At 44.1% G+C, this 20,579-nt stretch overlaps 1 protein-coding gene across 1 annotated transcript in view; it reads right to left on the bottom strand.

Annotated features, from left to right (window-relative positions):
• Window positions 1-10,966: 10,966 nt before the first annotated feature.
• suclg2 (succinate-CoA ligase GDP-forming subunit beta) overlaps window positions 10,967-20,579 on the bottom strand; it is a 63,216-nt gene continuing 53,603 nt past the window's right edge. Inside the window, exons 6-7 of the mRNA XM_066672344.1 lie at window positions 16,565-16,685; window positions 10,967-12,385 (exon numbers count right to left, since the gene is read on the bottom strand). Of these exons, the coding sequence (XP_066528441.1) occupies window positions 12,270-12,385; window positions 16,565-16,685 (237 nt within the window). The 3' untranslated portion in view covers window positions 10,967-12,269. The remainder of the gene's footprint in view (window positions 12,386-16,564; window positions 16,686-20,579) is intronic.

Here is a 20,579-nt window from a genome sequence, read left to right as displayed (position 1 = left end):
GCAGTGGGAACGTTGCCGATCTGCTAATATCCCGTCATTAAATCCAGCATTTAAGAAACTGGTTCATGATGGAGCTGCAGTCATTATCTCAGCTCCAGCTGGACCGAGGGGTAAGTCCAGTTATGCATAACACTATAACATTAAAAAAGGCTCAGCAGTCCTTACATTTATGGCATTTGGCCCACGCTCTTATCCAGAATGATGGATAATTATAATCATGTTACAGAACTAGCTGAACAGGGGATAAGGCGTCTTGTCCAACGGTTTTATTAGTGTAGCCTGGGAATAAAACTCCAATCTGTTGTGAATGGTTCCGTATATATCCACGGTTAAATACGTAATTACTAGTTAAATGCACTTGAATGTGACACTCCACATGAGTCTGTTGGGGGTATGTAATCTCCTTTGTGGGTGTGTGTAGTGTGGGGACCTCAAACAGTGTGTCCTGATTGGCCAGGGAATTGTTGAGGGTTAATCTATACGCTCGCCACCTGTCAAAAAATCCTTGCGACAAATTTCCTAATTTCAAGGTAAGAGACTAGATTCCTGACACACTGTGTGAGGGTTAGAAGTCACAGTTTCTCTCGTGACAAACAAAATCATATTTTTTATATTAATTATGTCTCTATTGAAGCTCATTGTCACAGTCACACAGCTCCAGGGACCTGGAGGTTGTGGGTTCGAGTCCCGCTCCGGGTGACTGTCTGTGAGGAGTGTGGTGTGTTCTCCCTGTGTCTGCGTGGGTTTCCTCCGGGTGACTGTCTGTGAGGAGTGTGGTGTGTTCTCCCTGTGTCTGTGTGGGTTTCCTCCAGGGGACTGTCTGTGAGGAGTGTGGTGTGTTCTCTCTGTGTCTGCGTGTGTTTCCTCCGGGTGACTGTCTGTGAGGAGTGTGGTGTGTTCCCTCTGTGTCTGTGTGGGTTTCCTCCGGGTGACAGTCTGTGAGGAGTGTGGTGTGTTCTCTCTGTGTCTGCGTGGGTTTCCTCCGGGTGACTGTGTGTGAGGAGTTGGTGTGTTCCCTCTGTTTCTAAGTGGGTTTCCTCCGGGTGACTGTCTGTGAGGAGTTGGTGTGTTCTCTCTGTTTCTGTGTGGGTTTCCTCCGGGTGACTGTGAGGAGTGTGGTGTGTTCTCCCTGTGTCTGTGTGGGTTTCTTCTGGGTGCTCCGGTTTCTTCCCACAGTCCAAAAACACACGTTGGTAGGTGGATTGGCGACTCAAAAGTGTCCGTAGGTGTGAGTGAATGTGTGTCATCCTGTGAAGGCCTGGCGCCCCCTCCAGGGTGTGTTTCTGCCTTGCACCCAGTGATTCTGGGTAGGCTCCGGACCCACCGTGACTCTGAATTGAAGAAACAGTGACAGACAATGAATGAATGCAGCTCATTGCACCTCTATCTGTTTGCCATGAAAAGCAGAAGATACAACCAACTTCTAAGACTGAACTTTGGAGCTATGTTAAATTAATCCTATGTATCTCTGGTAAAATTACATGCAAATCCCACGCTGTTATAAAAGCAAAGGTGAACCATGAATAACTAGCACTTAAGGCCTACATTAGATAGAAGTTAAGTAAATAAATAAAGAGAGAACTCTAATATAAAAGGTGTTCTCAAGTATTAGATGTTCTTTGTTTCTACCAAAGACTGTTGCAGCTGTTGCTGATATTTTTTCTTCCTGTATTCTCTGACCAGTGTGACACTTCCTGACCATGGGGAAGAAGCTAATGAGGGAGTTCTTACTGCATGATTGCAGAAACATTCGTCTCTTCCCTTTAGGGCGGACCTACACTATGTGTGTGTGTGTGTGTGTGTGTGTGTGTGTGTGTAATAGCCTGAAATATATTAGCAGCATGTTAGAAGAAGGAGTTGATTACAGATAACTAGTGTTTCTGGTATCTCTCAGTACTTACTCACTACAGTTATTAAGCCACGGTTGGTGGGGTGGGGGGGGGCAAGGGGTCAGGGATCTGTGAGCTGATGTGTGAGGTTGGGCATTTATTGTTGTTCTCCATGTGTGCCGGGGTAGGATCATCTCGATTCGGCACGGCACGGCTCGACTCACTTTTAACTGGTCACGAAATGGAGCCGATGATGTCACAATACCCTGTGTCTAATCAGAACCACAGGCTTTGGAAACCACAGAGGTATCGTTAGGCCCTGTTTACTTGTTGTGTATCCGTGTGTTGCTTTTGTTATTTTGGACCGAACACTGCTCTGCCTCCCAGTTCTCACAGATGAGTTTTCCTCGTTGCATACTTGGCTTTTGCTGGAGATTTTTACCAGCCACTGACCCAAGGACCATTTAAACCTCTTTGAAACACCTCGAGGTAAAGTTGCAAACTACTGTTGTGAGTGGGTGGCTGTAATTTCAGAGATTTTACAAGCAGCTAATTTAATCTGGAGCTCTGCATTTTGTAGTGATTGACAGGTCTCTCTGGCCATGTCATGGCCCTACACTTCTTGAGTTATTACCTACTCGACTCGGTTGGAACCGTAAGCGAGTAGAGATTAAAAAACGATTAGGACCAGATTTTGCCAGTGGACCCTAAATTTACCTCTAAACTTATTCAAAAGCCTAACTGTAAACTCCTAAATATTTTTGTGCTTGTGGAATGTGATCTGTAACAGAAAATGACACTGTTTCTGAAGCTCTTCTTCTGGAACATAACAGAGACTTGAATGTATTCAGTAAAACAGCGCCATCAGTGGACAGGAGCTCATTAAATTAATGTAAAAATACCTACAAATTAAAATGAATCAAAATCTATGAATGTTATGAATTTCTGGGTTGATTTTTTTATTACGCACAAACATCTCAAGACCTTACCCACGTGGGTAGAACAAGCTGGTGGGTAAAACTATTAATGATGAAAAATCTGGATTAGATAACTATAGCATAATTACCTTTATATGTTATCCTTTAGCCCTGTGAAGGACTAGCGCCCCCTACAGGGTGTATTCCTGCCTTGCGCCCAATGATTCCAGGTAGGCTCTGGACCCACCGGGACCCTGAACTGGATAAGGGTTACAGATAATGAATAAATTAATGAATGTTATCCTTTACTGTATATGATTGGGTGAGTTATGCAGAGTCCTAGCAACCACCCGGGATGCTTTCTAAATTCTCAACTTTAATGTTTTGTGTTGCTTGTGTGTTTTGGTTTTGCTCTGTGGCATGAAATGTAAACATGGTGCTACTAGAGTGAAATAAGACCCAGGCAGAAGCATAAAAGGCGATGCCTCCACACACCCTCCACTGTCCCCTAATGACATGGGCATGTAGTCGGAGACTCCCGGCTGTAATACAGGCGGAAGTAATTGGACAGCAGGACGGAGTGTCCTCACCTCGGCCGGCCGACAGCGCAACTAATCACGGCACAATTTGCATGGATCGTCCGCTCAAATCAGCCGCAATAACACGGCGCGGCGCTGAGAGATGAGTTTTTAATCTCGCCCGAGAGATGAGACACTGACTCTGCCATTCTCTCCAATTTCTCCACTCCTTTTTTTTTTCTTCTCGTGTTTTCATTTCCCTCCCTCCCTCTCTTCTTGTCCCTTTCTGGCCATCCCCCCCTCCTCCTCTTGTGCGGCGATGGAGCGGTGGGTAAATTTGAGAGGGCAGGACACCCATCTCAGTCGAGAAGCACTGTCACTGTGCATTCATTATTATACCAATAACACACACAGAGAGAGAGAGAGAGAGAACAAAAAAATAGAAGGACAGAGAAAGAAACAGTAAGACGTAGAGAGAAAGAAAAGAGAAGAAAAAAGAGTGAGGAAAAAGAGGAAGAGGAAGAGAGAATGTGGGAGAGAAAGAATAAGAAGAGAAAACACAAGGGAAGAGAGAAAGGTAGGAGAGAGAGAGAGAGAGAGAGAGAGAGGGGGCTGTCTGTGTGAATCAGACTCCTCCACTGCGTAATCAAAGCGCTGACAGATATTGGAGGGGGAGGAAATGATTTCTTGAGCTGAGTCCTGGGACTTATTTGGGCCTCATTACCCCGGAGTGACCCTCGTAATGGAGAAGAACACAACGGGAAGAGTTTGAAATATCTGCCCAGGGTGGACTAATGAGAGCGTTTAGAGGAGACGGACGCTCCCCGGAGCCGGAGCGGACACATGAACCGACTACAGACGGCGGGGTTATGACAAGCTAAATACCTGGACTCAGCTAAGGCCAGGAAGTCTATGAGAAACGTTAAACACAATGATGTCTCATCCCTGGGATGCTTCCTTGCGTTGCTTGTGTACTGCTTTGTGTCCTTGGGGACCATCAGAGGAGCCATCACAGTGACTTGTTGAAGTTAGTATGAAAACACTGAACCCCACCCAGTGTGGTTGCTATAGGTGATACTGTAGTAGACAACCAGCCCTCGGCAGCAGGCTAGGGTTCGATTCCCTGCTCGAGCATGAACACTACGGCATGGACAAATCCCCTACCGCTTTATTCAGAAAAGCAGCCCAATGTGTGGCCCTTTAATGCCACTCACCAATAAGATACCCCTTCTTCAAACAGACATCTGATTGGCTCTGTAGTCAGCCTCATGCCCATATAAGGAGTTCCTGTTCTAAGCTGGTTTTCTCGATGGGAACAGTGGAGGTCATTTCAGGTCTATTCCAAAGCTATAATCTTTACCTGTTTGAATATAAGGCAGGCCCCAGGTGGAGGCTTCTGGGGGATTCATCGTCATCAGGCCTCTGCTTCCCTTCACCCTTCACTCGCTCAGAAAAGAGAGACAAAGAGAGCAGAACCTGCTCGATCCCAGTGGTAACCACACACACACACACACACACAGTCTCCTTCAGCACCAGGGCACAAGGGGGCACAGATTACACACACTCAAGCAAGGACACCTTCACCTGCTCACCAGTGACTAAACATGACTGTGTGTGTGTGTGTGTGTGTGTTGTTGCTATTCAGACAAAATGCATTAGTAAAGATCAGAAAAAACTAAGAAATAAGAAAATGCAGATGAGAGTCAAGAAATGAAGAGGAGGAGGAATAAAAAAGGAAAAAAAAACAACTAGAAATTAAGAAGAAAAAAGGAAGAAAAAAAAACACCAAATAAAAAAAATTAACCAAAATTTAAAATATATGTATTTTGTAACAAGACGATGATGAAATTGTTTGATTTTATCTGTATTTTCATTTATTACATTTATTTTTTTATATTAATAACACTACTACTACTAATTACTATTATTATTAATAATAAAGTTTTACAAGAAGCGTTTACAAACAACAATGTTCATGTGTGTGTGTGTGTGTGTCTCACCACACCTGCTGTTGAATCTCATTACTGGTCCATTTTAAAGGGAATGGCAGTGCTCCGTTCCCTGCTTTAATTAGAGGTCATGCGCAATGAGCGTTTAATTAGTGTCAGCCATCAGATGATCTCCTCCGTACAGCAGCCTCTCTCCGGAAAACTCCCGGATAATTGGATCAGAGCCGTTCCCAAACACATCACTGACACAAAGTTCACCAGGAGAGAAAGTTCCGCAAACAAACAGAGAACAAACAAATATTTGAACAGACCACAGACCGGGGCAGGGGGGCACTCTCCTTCGTTATGCATGCTTTTAATTAATAAAGGATCATTAACACTCACTGACAATGGAGGACGAATACAATACTAGAGAGAGAGAGAGAGAGGTAGATAGAGAGATAGAGAGTGAGAGAGAGAGAGAGAGATAGAGAGAGAGAGTGAGTGAGTGAGAGAGGGAGGATGGTAAATGTAAACATAAGAAGGATAACTAGTTGGAATAGGCCCCTACATTCACACAGAAAGAGGACTGGAGGGAAAAACCAACATAAAGGATGTGTCTCAGTTTCTAGTGTCCTACCTTGCTCCCTAATCCCTACTCCCTAAAGAGACAGCTGTGATCGTTCCCACCTCCTGCTGCTATCATTTCTCATTTATAATGTGAGTTAAAAAAAACTTGCTATGTTCATCAACAATGATAATAATTATACTAATTTATACAAGGCTGTAAACACCTTAAAGGTCGTTAATAATCATTTGTAACCGACGTAAAAAAGGGATACAGTGACCTCCTTCTTGTCTCAGTGTCAGAGAACGTACTGAAAATGTCAAGGTAAAGAATAAGCTGAGACTTTAGAATGTGAATTTAGTCATTTCACATGTTGAGGTGCACCACGTTATCATCAGTGTATAAAAAGACATTTTATTGGAGGTTAAATGGTTAAATGTATTAACTAACGTGCTGAAGATGGCAGGGTTAACGTCAACTGATAGATTTTGACAAACAGCAGGTCACTGATGCACTTTCAATGCGTTATAAACTATTATTAATGCCTTTTAATGCATTTACAACCTAATTAATAGCAATTAATAAACAGACGGTAAACCATTAATAAACCGTTTTAAGTGTAGTCATAAGGGCAGCATGGTAGCCAGGGACCTGGAGTTCAAGTCCCACTCTGGGTGATTGACTTTGTTGTGTGTTTGGTGTGTTCTCCCTGTGTCCACTTGGGTTTCCTCCCACGAGCCAAAAAACACACCACAGGACTGGCGCCCCCTCCAGGGTGTGTTCCTGCCTTGCAGGGTACACTCCGGACCCACCACGATCCTGAGTTGGATAAGGGTTTACAGATAATGAATGAATGAATTTAGTGTAGTCTTTTTTTACTCTATTAAAACTATACATAATTCAATAACAGTTATACAACAATAACATTTGATGCTGTTGAATGCAGCCTGTGGAGTCAGGACATGGTACTTACCATACGTTATGTCACTACTTGTTTTCCACGTCTCTGTAGATCAGGGCTTGAAGGTGCATTAGTCTTTGTAATGAGGACATGTATAAACCAGATTTTCTTTGGTAAGAACAGTGTAACTATCCCATTGTTTCAGTGGCGATTACTCGAAGACTGCAAGGGAAGCTCAGCTTCCCCTAAAATGTAAAAAAATAAGTGATCAAATATATACTGTTGTGTGTACATGTCGTTGAATAAATATGCACAACGCGCTCAACTTTTGTTCAGAATCAGCTTCTTATCACTGGTAAAGACGCGGCTTTCCTCTCAATCATTCCTGCAGCTTCACAGTGCTTTAAACAGTGAGGACACTGAGCGTCCACAGCTTTATCCCGCCCATCGGACGCTCAGCGTCTCTGGGGGTCTGTGGGGCAGTGGGTTGGCCTCGGCTGGCCCGGACGCTCAGCTTCTGCATGATGATTGGATGGATGATCTGTCTGAGGCTGAATCCCTTTTTGATTGACAGCGAAGTGAGCGAATCAGCTATCCTTTGGTGTAAAGATCCATGGGAGCACAGGCGGACACACTTCACATGGGCCAAGGCCGTTTAAGCAGCCTAGCTCTGCTGGCCACTGAGAGGACACTAGTCAAGTCCCTGGAAAAGACGCCTTGCTGGTACGACAGGGTCACAGATCATTTTCTTAAAAAGGAACGGAGGGTAGAATTTACATGTAAATAAACCGACACATTTTATGATGTAGGCCGAAATTGAGCTTCCCCTGCTTGAAAGACCAGCATCCGCCACTGCATTGTTTACACATTACTGTACTGTATGTGAAACTCAACGTCTTACGTCCTGTTTCTATTTTTCCTGTTGAAAAGTTCGCTGTAGGAACTGAGGTTTATTTTAAACTCCTTCACCCAGAGCTGTAAGTGTCCATTCTGCCCGAGGGGAATAGATTTCTCTGTCCGTCTATGATCCAAGGCCACATCAGTCCAACAATCTGCTGCCAACAGATCTGCTTTATAGGGCCCATCAGAAAACATTCTCTAAAGGCATTGCATCTCATGGCTCTTTTTGCGCACTTCCCTGCCACAAAAGGACACAAATTTGTTGATTACTGTGCGTCCTAAAAGGCAAGGACACAGCGTGTTCGCAGGGACAAAAAATAAATAAATAATAATAAAAAAAAAGGCTTGTTTGACCCTGAAAAATAGAGAGCAATAACCCACTTCCAGCTTCCAGCACGAAAAACCTTACGACCTCTGCTGCAGACGAGCCACTTTCACGATTTACCGGCGTCTTGGCTTGTTACCAACTAATACATTAGTCATTGTTACCTCAAAATGACACAATAAATGTCCAGTATTGGCAAAAAAAGTGAAGATCTGACCTCATTGTCTCCTCATTCAGAAAGAAGAGAGCGTTTTCCTCCGAAGCCTGATGGCCCATTTTACGCTAAATGCTAAAGGCAGCTCATAGAGTGGCAATTACTGCCCTGAGAGTCCTTACACTGGGACATAAATGAGTACAGGACACTGTAGAACCACTAGCGCACTACACAAGTGCAAACCTAGGTTCTGAAGTTCTTGACCGGAGCCTATTTGTGGTTTAGTTTCCAGTCTGTGCAGCAATGGAAAGGGACCACCATAAGACCGTCACTGACCACATCTTCAGCTTCAGTAGAGCCACTGCAGCATCGTTGTAGAGTGCATTTCTCTGATCAAATGTTTGGTTCTCTCAGCGGATCCGACCTAGCATCTGTTAATGGTTATGGCCTTGATCTGACACTGGGAATGAGATTTTCCCACTTCTGGTTTCTCTGATAATTCCCCCTGTATTTCAAAGCATTCATTAAGAAAGAATCACTTGTTCAGCGTATGTGTACATTACTGTGTGAATCTGGAGCCCACCAGTGTGAAACAAGACCACCTATGGGCTGCCTAAGTCCTAAGGATTAAATTAGTCGTTCTAATTCTGTTCCACTTTTGCCCCGCCTCCTTGTCAGAGACTGTCCAATCACAGCGCTGGGCCCGCGTTTATGTGAGAGCTCAAAGACAAAGTTTAAAGCAGCAAAACAACGAGCATGGCGAAATAAGAGAACTGAGTTAAAACGGAGAAAACGAGAACCGAGCGAAGACGGCTAAAAAAAGACGGCTTTTTTTCTTCTCGCTCCTCACTGCTGTGCGCTCGGGGTCGGGGTGAACAGCGAGCGGATCTTTATCATTTAAAGGAACAGATGCTGAAACAGGCCGCTGTGAATGCTGCTGTGGTAACAGAAGTGGGAGTTGAAGGAGCGCTGATAAAACTGTTTGAATTTTATCCCCCAAGTCCTTTGGCATTTTTGCCTCTTGCACTGGTCCGAGTTCATCCAGAGCAGCAGCACTTCTCGGGCGGGGGGTTAGACACTGCACACTACACGTCTGGACACAACTTATCCCATTTAACACAGTACTTAAGATAGGAAATTATCAGATTAAAAATAAGCAATCAGACTCCTGTATCTCAGTCTTTTCCTGAGAGAGAGAGAGAGAGATCATGATGATTTAATCCTCACTATGACTCTCAGCCACTCGGATCATCTTTATTTAGATCAGATAACACTAATTCCGGACGCTGTGTACACACATTCTAATCTCTCTCTCTCACACACACATACACTTATATTCTGTCACAGTTACACAATGTCAGGACAAGAGCATATTTTAACGAGGCTCTAATCCACCCACACACTCCTCTCTGACACAGCGAGGAAGAGCATGAAATAAGCAATTATTGACCATCTCCTCCATTTACACTGCAGACTGCTGACCAGTGTGCAGCCCAGCACACACACACACACACAATCACCTCCACAAGTATACAGTGAGACGGTAATGAGAGGAGAGAGAAAGAGAGAGAGAGAGAGAGAGGGGGTAATGGAATAGATTGAAACAAACAACAAATAAATAAACAAGCAGCCTTGTAGAACAGACAGTTATAGAGAAAGAACAATAGAGACAGATATAGACAGAACTAAGCGAAAGGGCAGAAGGAAAAGGTCAAGAAAAAAAAGAACATTGAAAGGGAAACAGAACAAACAGAATGTGTGTGTGTGTGTGAGAGAGAGAGAGAGAGGGAGGAAAGGGTCAGTAGCTCAGGGCGTTTGATCCGGTCTCAGTGTCCTCACAGATCTCCGGACAGATAATCCATCACACACTCCGGACAATGACATGGATGGATTTCAGCATACACACATCCTCATAAGCCATGAAGGACACACACACACATCCCAGTGTGATCATTAACATGGCACCCAGCACGAAAACACACTTCTCCTCTGTTTGGTCGGAGATATAAACCCCCCCCCGGCTTCTTGGTTTGATTCTTCTTTTGTCGATTTCCTTTTCTCAGGAAGAGCTTCTCTCCTGCTCCACGTCCTTTCAGACCCATGGTGTTGGCTTGCTCTTCTCACAGTGGAAGGATGTTCAGATCTGAAGCAAGGGTGGAGCATGATTTTCTCCAAAGATGAGAACGTAAGAAAGCTTTATGAGCCGTTTATCTGATGCTTTTACTTTTGAACAAAGAACAACAGAACAAAGCTTTTATCTTTTTTATTTATTGTAATACTCTCTTTAAAAGTTGGACAGATATCTCCAAAAGATCCCTTTAAATACATTCATGATTACAAAAAGGCTGATCACACACCGCTGCGCGCTTCATTAGGATAAAGAAAAGCAAATCAAACAAATGGATGGAAGAGTTGGCGTCCTGGGATTTAAAACGTGAGATAGACACAGTGAAGACAAACTTGGAAGTCATGTGGCACAATATACTTCACTGTAGTTGACTCGGAAAGATGTATCAGAAGGCATAAATAACCCAGGCTTCATATGATCTGACGTAAGACGAGGCAAACAAACCCCTCACTGAGGCCAATCTGGATTCACTCAGAAGCCAAGTACTCCTATTTAAGGTGGACTTGAGCTAAATCTGTTAGTGCTACCTTAAAATATATGCACATACATCTTCTGAGACTTCTGTGGTATTCCACTGGAGGAAGGAGGATAACAAATTTAAATCATAGTGGAAGATACACAGAAGCTATAGGTGTGTGTTCTTGCCTAGCGACCGTTGCTAGGTTGGACAAGCTTTGAAGTTCATTGGCTTCATCTCAAACACGTTCAGTGATGATAAGCTCTGTGTTCATTTCCTTTTTCTCAGATAGGTTGGACGAGAGGGAAATGTAGCCTATGGGAAATGGTAGCCCACCCCCCCCCCCCCCCCCACACACACACTAAGTCAGATTTGATGTAGGTATAGATTTTACATTTATATTAATGTTACCCAGCTTTATATTTTTCTTACAAGGTTCAATGCAGTATTTTCCCAACGTTCCCAACAGTGGCTACAAAAAAAGACATTTGTGGGCGGAGCATAGAAGGATCAAATGGACATCTCACTCCCGAAAACCAAGATCTAACCCAGGCTACAGACCCAAAAGGCACCGCTGGCCACAGGACCTCGGATACAGCATTTGTCATTGATATAAGCTAGAATCCCACTCTTTCCTTCACAGTGAGCCGCAGAGTCCACACAGAGCTTAATATATCGATAATAGCTTTGCAGTTCATTTCATAGTCAGAATGATAGCCATCAGAGACCCCCCCCTTCCCTGAGGTCACTGCGTGTGATTAACAATAAGAAATGTTATTCAGTGTGTACTGAGGTGCATATTTTGCCAACTTCTATCTCACTTACCACTGAGGTTTCCTATCTCTCACCAACAAGGAATGCAAACATCATCATAAATAAAGTGAAGATTGGACGATTGGACAAAAAAAAGAGAGAAGAGGTTGGTTAATTAAAAAGAGAGAAAAATGAGAAGAACAAAGATTCAAATGGTCTTGAGAAATAAAGTTAATTAAAAAGCAGGAAAACAAGGAGAAAAAGACCCCAAACAGACTCCAGAAATAATGGCAGAGGTAAATTAAAGGACTTGTGGTGACGAATGGCACTTGAAGAAACTGAATGAATGGATTTTATGCTCAAAAGCTCTCATTCTAACGATTTATTCTTCAGGATTAGCTCTATTTTCCTTGTTATTTACAAGAATATTCCAGCATTTTTTTAAACCTAATCTCCATCTGCCACATCTGTAGCACCTGGTTTATCACCCCCTGGCAATAATAACGTCAATGGACTCGTCTGTACTTAGTAAATGAACACACTTTGAAGCCAATGGGAAGATATTGAAACAACCGCCCATTCCAATGGGAACATGTCTGGAACGGATCAAGACGTCCGTGGTAATCAGTGGTAATCAGGAATACCCTACAGATGCAGTTGATAGATATTAAATTGAGAAAAATGTCGGAGTGCCCCTTTAACATCTCCCCCTAAAGATACCTGAATAGAAATCGATTATTTTGAGGCAGGTTTGAACCCTTTCGTCTGTCCACGCCTCTGTGGGAGGGGCCTAAGATTGACCAGACTGACCGGACGGCATCCGAAGTGCATTGCGAGTGTTTGATTATCTTCTACTTGTGTGGATGAGTGTGAGTGCATAACGCGAGTGTATTATTTGTTGCTGATGGCAGCCACTGCTTTCTTGGCTGCGTCGTCCAAGTCGTTGGCCGCAGTGATGGGCAGTCCACTCTCGGACAGGATCCGCTTCGCCTCCTGGACGTTGGTCCCTAAACACGGAGAGACAGGGAATTATTACGCTATCATACACACAATATTACACATGTAAAAGTTTGGTTGACACCGAGCTAAACCCAATCCGAGTTGTGAATTCAAAGCTGCTCTGATTAAGAGAGTTTTCTTTGTTCTTTCCTAACTATGAAAAGCCTGGATTTGGGAGAGTTACAAAACTGAACCTTGTCCTTTTCGACCTAGAAAATCAGCGGTGTTGAAAATGCGGCAGCACCGGGCCATTGGCTAGGAGCGATAGGGGTCGGCTGCTCTGATTGGCTGGAAGTCAGAGGTGTCGTTCCATTGGCTGTGGTGCGTGTCAGCTCCAGATGCTGGGGGTCCTCAGTGAGCGAGCTCGGTTTCATTCTGATCAGGCAGCGTTCCAAGACGGACCCCCTAGGCCCTCTGGGGTCTACACATGGTTTATAACCCGACACAATCTCTCACAACAGCCCCCTGAACACTAGACAGGGGCACGGAGCCAAAACAAGAAAAAAAAATTGACTGAAAAACACCTCGGGAGACGACAGGAGAGATAGAGAGGGAGATCGACATAGAGATAGAGGGGGGGAAGGAGAGAGAGACACAAAAAATGAAAGAAAGGGACGTCACCAAGGAATATGTGCTGTTAGGGTGTGTCTGTGTTCTCTTGTATTTATCACACTCTGAGGACACACTGACCACCTATAATGAAAAAAAACGATAATACAACAGAGGAATTCTACTGATCCTCTGAATAAAAGGTGGCATTTTCATCCACAAAAGGTGCTTATTTTGGAAGAACCAAAATAACTTTTGGTCACTGGCTGTACGGTTAGGATTAGGAACAGGTGCTAGGTGAGTTAATGGAAGTCCTCAAAAAGATGGGAATACAAAAGTGTTTCTCATAAGAAGTGCACAAAAACCTCTGTGTTAAGTCTGTACTTGATTAGGCCATGAAGTTGTGTGTGTGTGTGTGTGTGTGTGTGTGTGTGTATCCTCTCTTTTCCTGTGCTGTGTAATTATGATGGTATCTGGCCTCCCTCTGGAGAGAGGTGTCTCTAATCAATAGCAGTTTCAGAAGGAATTCAATTACCAGCTCCACTTAACTCCTGATATTTCAGCCCTGTGTCCGCTCCCATAACTCACTCCAACACACACACACACATCACACCAGATCACATCACAACACATCCAGCAACAAACTGCTCATCCCATAATTCCATTACAACAAGAACAGCAGCTTAGAGGAGGATAGAGTGACCACAGATGTCTCAACATACACACCACAGAGAGAGAGAGAGAGAGAGAGAGGAACATAAAGAAAGTGTAAAGAAAGTGAACTATAATATACCCTTATTATTATTATTAATATATGTACTGTTACATAAATCAAGTGTGTTTGTGTCTTTCTTCAGGTTGTTAAAGAATCATAAGTACAAACACAATCACACTATGACCCCCTTATCTCACACTCACACACACAGGTTAAAGACTCACTCCTGAAAACACACTCCTGTAATCACCTGTCACCACTAGGTGCTGCCAGAGACCTACTCTCCTCCCACATCTGCACACATTGAGGAGTTACCAAATACCCACCTCCCCACACACACACACACGTTACACAGAGTGTACAGATATTATCACGTGAAAAATAATCAGAGGGACACGCGTCGTATTAAAGGGGAACAGCAAAAGTGGTACTTCCTGAATAAAGACATTCCCAAACTTTTGCACCAAATGTACATGACGTGACGATCACTAATTAAGCCTGGAATGCATTAACGAAGATTATATTCCTGAAGGATTAGTGTTATAAGAAAAGTCTGGACGGATATGTTGATGCGGTCATGAGGGGATTTGAAGATGGCCACTAATTACAGTAATGTCTGTAACAAACACCAGCACTGTTTCCTCTTTTAAAGGGATTGTTCAATTAACTGTCTAAAAAATATGGATAATAATGTTTCAAGCTTGTTATTCCACCTCCCGGCAGCAGGGGGAGCGTGAGGCATGGGGCTGCGGGGCATGTGCTTATGCTGTGGGGCTGCGGTGGAAAAAAACAGGTTATGAAATCACTCAAAGGTGTAAAACTAAGTTTATAAAGTTTACAGTTACATAAAAAGTCCTTCACACACACACACACACACACACACACACACACACACACACACACACAGAAAGTGTGTATCTCCAGAGATGAGGCTAAAGCCTCGTGGCCATCAGGCTGTGGATGTTTCAGCTGGGAATCAATGGGAAGATAATACAGCTAAAGTCAGACAGAGGAACCATCTTATAGCACTCTGTCAGACATGATCAGCTCCCTCTCTGAGAGACAGGCAGGGCTATCGATCTTGCAGCAGCACGCAGCCGTGCGCGCACACACACCTCTGCTCAAACCACTTTTCCCAACCCTAGCCACTCATCCACTGCTCCAGGCTGACTACTGAGTTCGGCTGAGATTTCTATGACCAATGTTTTACCTCATTAACACTGCCCTCCACACCTCCACCAACAAATAACCCAACACTAATCCACCGCTCAGCTGCTTCTGTTCACAATCCGATTAGCTGCTATCCTCCAGCTTATTTCCTAGCATTTATTTACGTCTAGGATTCAGTAAATGATCCACATTTACTGAAGATGGCCCACAGTCAGGGTTTAAAGGAACACTATGTAATATTTTTACATTAAAATTAAATCTTCAAAATCACTGAGCTGCTTCATTGAGGTGTAATAGGGACAATAGGGCCCCTGTCGCTGCTAATCTGGGCTCAGCACTGCAAAAATTGCACTAGGTACTTTTTGGAAATCACCCACCCCCTTCATATTGATTTCAGTACAGTGTACAGCCCCGGAAATAAAAATAAAATAAAAATCTTAGTTAGTTAGGGTGACCAGACGTCCTCTTTTACCCGGACATGTCCTCTTTTTTAGATTTAAAAAAATGTCCGGGCGGAATTTCACAAACGTCCGGGATTTTGTTTTTCTAGAGCTTACATAGAACTTCGAGAAGCGTTTCGTTCAAAACTAGTCCCGCCCTCCCCTACTCCGATTGGCTCGCTTGAGTGAGAAGGGAGCGTGGTGAAGTAGCCTAAAATCTTCTGATTGGACGGTCTGACTGTAGCGCTACCGTTATTGGTCGATAACCCTTTCTGTAAACATTTAATTGGTCAGTCTGCACGTCAGTAGTCGTACACCCCCCTATAGTTAGTAGTTCCTTTAAACTGTGATGGCTAAAATACAGATGGTAGTAATGCGCCTTGTGGTGCAGCGTTAAATGTGAGCGAGTGTGTGAATGAGTTAAAAGCCAGGTCTAGGAGGTACTTCACTCCTAATAAATACAATTTATACAATGTATGATTTGGGGACATTATATTTAACCCATCCATGGCCACCCATTCATCCAGGGAACAGTTGGGGGTTAGTTGCCTTGCTCAAGTTCACTTCAGCTTTGTACTTGAGCAAGAACCATTTTTTCTGCTGGTCCTGGAAATCAAACCAAAAACCTTCTTGTGCCAAATGGCCAGAACTCACTGAATGTTTATTTTCCTTTAAACAGGAATAGAGCAGCTTTTTTTTCATATTTGCCTGGCCTCAGTCTCAGGCTCTCGAGTTTCAAAACTGTGCCACCTCTGCTTTATTAGCTGATTGGGCCGTTAGTGCTCTCCAGGGAGGCAGGGAGTTCAGGGCGCTAAAGCGCTAGTGACTAGCATGACTCAGCTGTTTTGTGCCAATTATCCTAACGACCGTCTGGGAGCGGGCCGAGGGCTACACGCGCTGGAGCACCTAGCATTAGCATTAGCATTAGCATACTGAGGTGAGAGGTCACCTCTCCTGCGCTCTTCTCATCCCTGCTAACGACCGCTACGATATTGCACGCATGCTAACGACGCTCCTTTTTGTGAGACCCCCGAGAAGAGCGTGACAGGGGGAACGTCTTCCAGAAGTTTCAGCTGCTGATAATGAGCGTGGAGATGGAAGTGTGATTTATGGGTGAACTTGGCACTTAGCTTGCTTTGCCACATGCTAACCCATTAGCCGCCTGCTTGCAGACCGCTAGCTGTGTCCATCTACTGTTGGTTTAATAAATCCTTTCCTGTAGACACTGAGACACTTATCGCCCATCAGACATGGTGGTACTGTGGTTATGCTTTGCAATACACACCTCTTAGCTCTCTCACACACACACTAACCTTCCAGCCGAACCACCAGGGGCACCTTGAGCTCCAGTTCTCTGCAGGCTTTAGTGATGCCATTAGCGATGATGGCACAGTTCACAATGCCCCCGAAGATGTTCACCAGAATGGCCTCCACCTGAGAGATAAGAGACAAAGGAAAGGGTTTGATTACATGAACAAATGAACGATAGGTCCACTTCTACAGCGCTTTTGTGGCCCCCTCAAAAGGTCCGGTCCATTCTTTGGGACATTAGAGAGTCACCTCAACTCCACAAATGCAATAACAGCCAATCTGTGCAAGTCCCTTCAACACACATCAGCTGCTAGTTTGAGAGGAGATGATTAGGAGGCCGGAAGTGACCACACTGGCAGGTTATGCTGGACGGTGTGTTGAACGCCCCAGCTGTTTTCCAGGAATTGCTCCAGGATCTTTTCAAAATAGAATGCTGTTTGCTCAGTACAGTTTTCCTGTCACTGCACCCAGGCTTTGGGATACACACAGACCCCAGGGACAGCGCCCCCTGTTGGACACACCAACACTTTTCTCAACAGCCACCAAAGATTTTCCTGAATGTCCTCCATTAATGTATTGGCAAAGGCTGGATTAGCTTCAGTGGTTTTTCATGTTCCGGCTCAAGTGGAGTCTCAAGGACTCTCACTGGTATAGAACAGTGTCCTACCCGAGCAGGGACCAGAACCTGACTCTTCTGCATAGAAGGCAGTGGCATTAAAACAGAAGTAATCTTTTGCTAAATGTATCACGAGAAACCGAATCAAGGCTAATCCTGACTTTTCAGTAAAAGGTGTATGACCTAACGGCGCTAATGCTTAAGGTCAAGTGTTGGCTAGAAGGGTATAAAGGGAAATAAATAATTAGCAATGGGAACTGTGTTGTCTGGAGTGCGTGAGGTAGATTTGGGATGCGTTGGAGTAGTGTGTGCTTTCAGAACTCAACAAACAAATGCTGAATGCCAACAAATTCCCACAGCAATGGAGAGTATAATCTGTCACTGCAGCCAAAGAGGTACAAGGGTCCGTCACTAAGAATACGCCGCCGCCATAGCTGGGCAGAACAAACCAAATTAAAAACCTACACCCAACACCATCATGCCTCACTCGCCGAAAAAAACTGAGCAGCAAAAAAAAACAAAACAAAAAAAACAACAACAACGTGATCCCGCACGTCTAAGGTCTTCCAGCAGGGCAGCGGAGATAAGACAAGAAAAGTGTGAGGTACACAGTCCTCGTAAAAACACCAGACTCAGGATATTTAGCATCTGAGAGAAAGAGGGATTAAGGAGAGAGAGGGAGAGAGATGGAGGAAAGAGAGGGACAAATAATAAAGGGTAAGAGAAAAGGGCAAATAGAGGGAGAGAGAGATGTATGTGTAGGTGTAAGGAGAGGGAGAATGGAGGAGAAAAAAAGAGATAGATACGAATGTAGAGAGAGAGAGAGAGAGAGAGAGAGAGAGAGAGGGAGAGGCGCCAAGGTGAGCACTATCACTGGAGCCACAGTCAGGTACAGGATTAGCATAATCCCTCAAAAGCTAATAAACAGATTACATTTCACATAATCCCAGCAATCATTTATATTCACATCCCGCAGCTGCGTTTAAACATGTCCAAAAACACACAAATACAGGCAAGAAATATACACACCAACACTAATGCACAGTAACCATATCCCCAAGTACTAGTTTTTATACATTGAGAGGACATGGAAACGCACACATACCTCACAGATACAGTGCTGAAGAAAGGAAACAATTCTGAGGAGATCACATTTAATCTACATCCACGAGGAAAAGGAAAAATGAGGAAAAAAAATAGTTAAAAGATGCCATGAAAATGAGACTCCTAACAACCGTGCAACACCTGGTAAACACCCCCTAACACTGATCCCAGCACAGGGACTGGACTTAAAAGATTTCTGTTTTGAAATAAGCAGTGGGTCTGAAAGGACGTGGAGCACTGGGTCTGAAAGGACTGTTCTCTTTCTTGGTGCCTGATACATCCCACACACCCACCTTCACCCGCCCCAACCAGATCATCAGTTTCTCACGTCAGTTGGCAGTGGTTTTAATGTTGTGGCTGATCAGTGTATAATTCTGTACTGTGACTACAGTCTGAGGTTGAAGAGATGGAATTAATTGTTTACACATTATCTGCTCCAGTCTGGGCGATCAACAAGAACATGTGCTAATGCTGTTTACACAGGGAGTGGATGTGTGAGAGAGAGAGAGAGAGAGAGAGAGAGAGAGAGATCCAGCTGTTCTATGTCTTGCTTTGTGTTGGGAGAACATCTGTGCTTGTTTAAAGCTCTGGGACCTGAGGAGTGAAGCTATCAGAGCAACACACAACAAATGAAATCACAAATACACAAACACTGCCAGGTCACGCTGGTGTTAACACAGGAGAGACGAGCAGTGGTCAGACTCATATTGAGGGTTTGTGTGTGTGTGTGTGCACGCACACAGGCATGATCTGCAGCACCAAGCAGCACTCACACACACCTGAGCGGTCCGTCAAACTGGCTGCTGCTGGGTGGTGAAAAGCTCCTCACACTGACGCTGAGAGCACATCAACCATGACTGGACAACTCCGGGTCCCACTGCTCCTGCCTCGCCTCTCGGTGAGCCCCCCTCTCTCTCTCTCTCTCTCTCTCTCTCACTCTCTCTCTCTCTCCTTCTGTGGCTTTTCAATTTTTTCTGTTTCTGAAAACGCAGTGTGTCCTTTACATTTCATGAAGAATGGAGGAGTAGAACAGCACCAATGAACTTGAAGTTCATGCATTATTCTTTTTCCAGTAAATGTACGTATTCAGAGATATGAGATTATTGAGAAATATCATTATTAGCACTATTAATAAAGCAGCCTTATGATTTAATAGCTGAAGTATCCAAAGAATTCTGGGACCTAGAGGAGGGACATATATTTCAAGGAAGTCTATTGTCAGTTTTGGGCTCTGATAGATCACACTGCAAAATGGTCTTCCATAAAGATACATTTTCTACCTGCACTTTCCTCTCCAGCCACCAGAGGGCACTGCAGATCCAGCAAGCCGAAACCCCACAGCTCCGTCCCCCGGCAGCTCTCTCGCTATCTCTGCCCCATTTTTCAGCACAGCCTGGATTGAGAGCGGCCATATTTCTTCCACTCATGCGTTTCCTATTGACATCCATGTATATTAATGATGCCCTCTGTGATTTATGGATCCTCATACACAAGTGAACGCAGTTCATAAAAATATTGGGTATGCTCTGCACCACCTGCTTGTGATTCTCCCACTGCTATGTCTCTGTGTGTGTATGTATGTGTGCATGTATATTTATTTATAAAAATGTGGTGGAATTCTTCCTAGTTATTTCTTTGATTATATGACGAGTGTAGTTTAGAACAGCTTTAAAAGTGTTGACGTTATGGAATCTGTTCAGAGCCCATCAACCCACACACTGTGAAACAAGACCAGTGTCAGTGTCTGAGGGCTGAAAACATGATAGTGATGGGACTTCAGTATTGACCCGGCCCCTCATCGGAGTCTGTCCAATCACAGCGCTGGACCTGCGTTTATGTCAGAGCACAAAAACGAGGTTAAATGCAGCAAAACAGACACAAAAAGCCTGAAGAAATAACTGCACTGAGGAAAAAATAAAAATCAAGAAAAGGAGAATGAAGAAAGAACTGAGCCAAAATGACTAAAAAACAGAGCTTCTTCTGCATGAGAACCCTGAACTCTGTTCCCTTATAATGTGTTATACACAACTATAATAGTATCACAATTATTTTATTACGCATAAATTAGCAGGGAACTACTAAAGGTCTAGTCTTTGCCCCTTGCCCTTTGAAGAGCCTTAGGTGTCCATGACCCTGTTGGCAGTCCACTGACCATCTTTCCTTAGATCACTGCTGGTAGGTACCACTGTGTACCGAGAACACCCCACAAGAGATGCTCCTTTGTTGTTCCTTTGGGCTCAGACCATTATGGCCGCCTATTTCTCCTGCTCATTGCCTGATACATTGCACCCCTCCGT

The sequence above is a fragment of the Hoplias malabaricus genome, chromosome 5 (assembly GCF_029633855.1).
Source record: "Hoplias malabaricus isolate fHopMal1 chromosome 5, fHopMal1.hap1, whole genome shotgun sequence".
Taxonomy (NCBI): Eukaryota; Metazoa; Chordata; class Actinopteri; order Characiformes; family Erythrinidae; genus Hoplias; species Hoplias malabaricus.
This window is presented reverse-complemented; position numbering and strand designations above follow the sequence as displayed.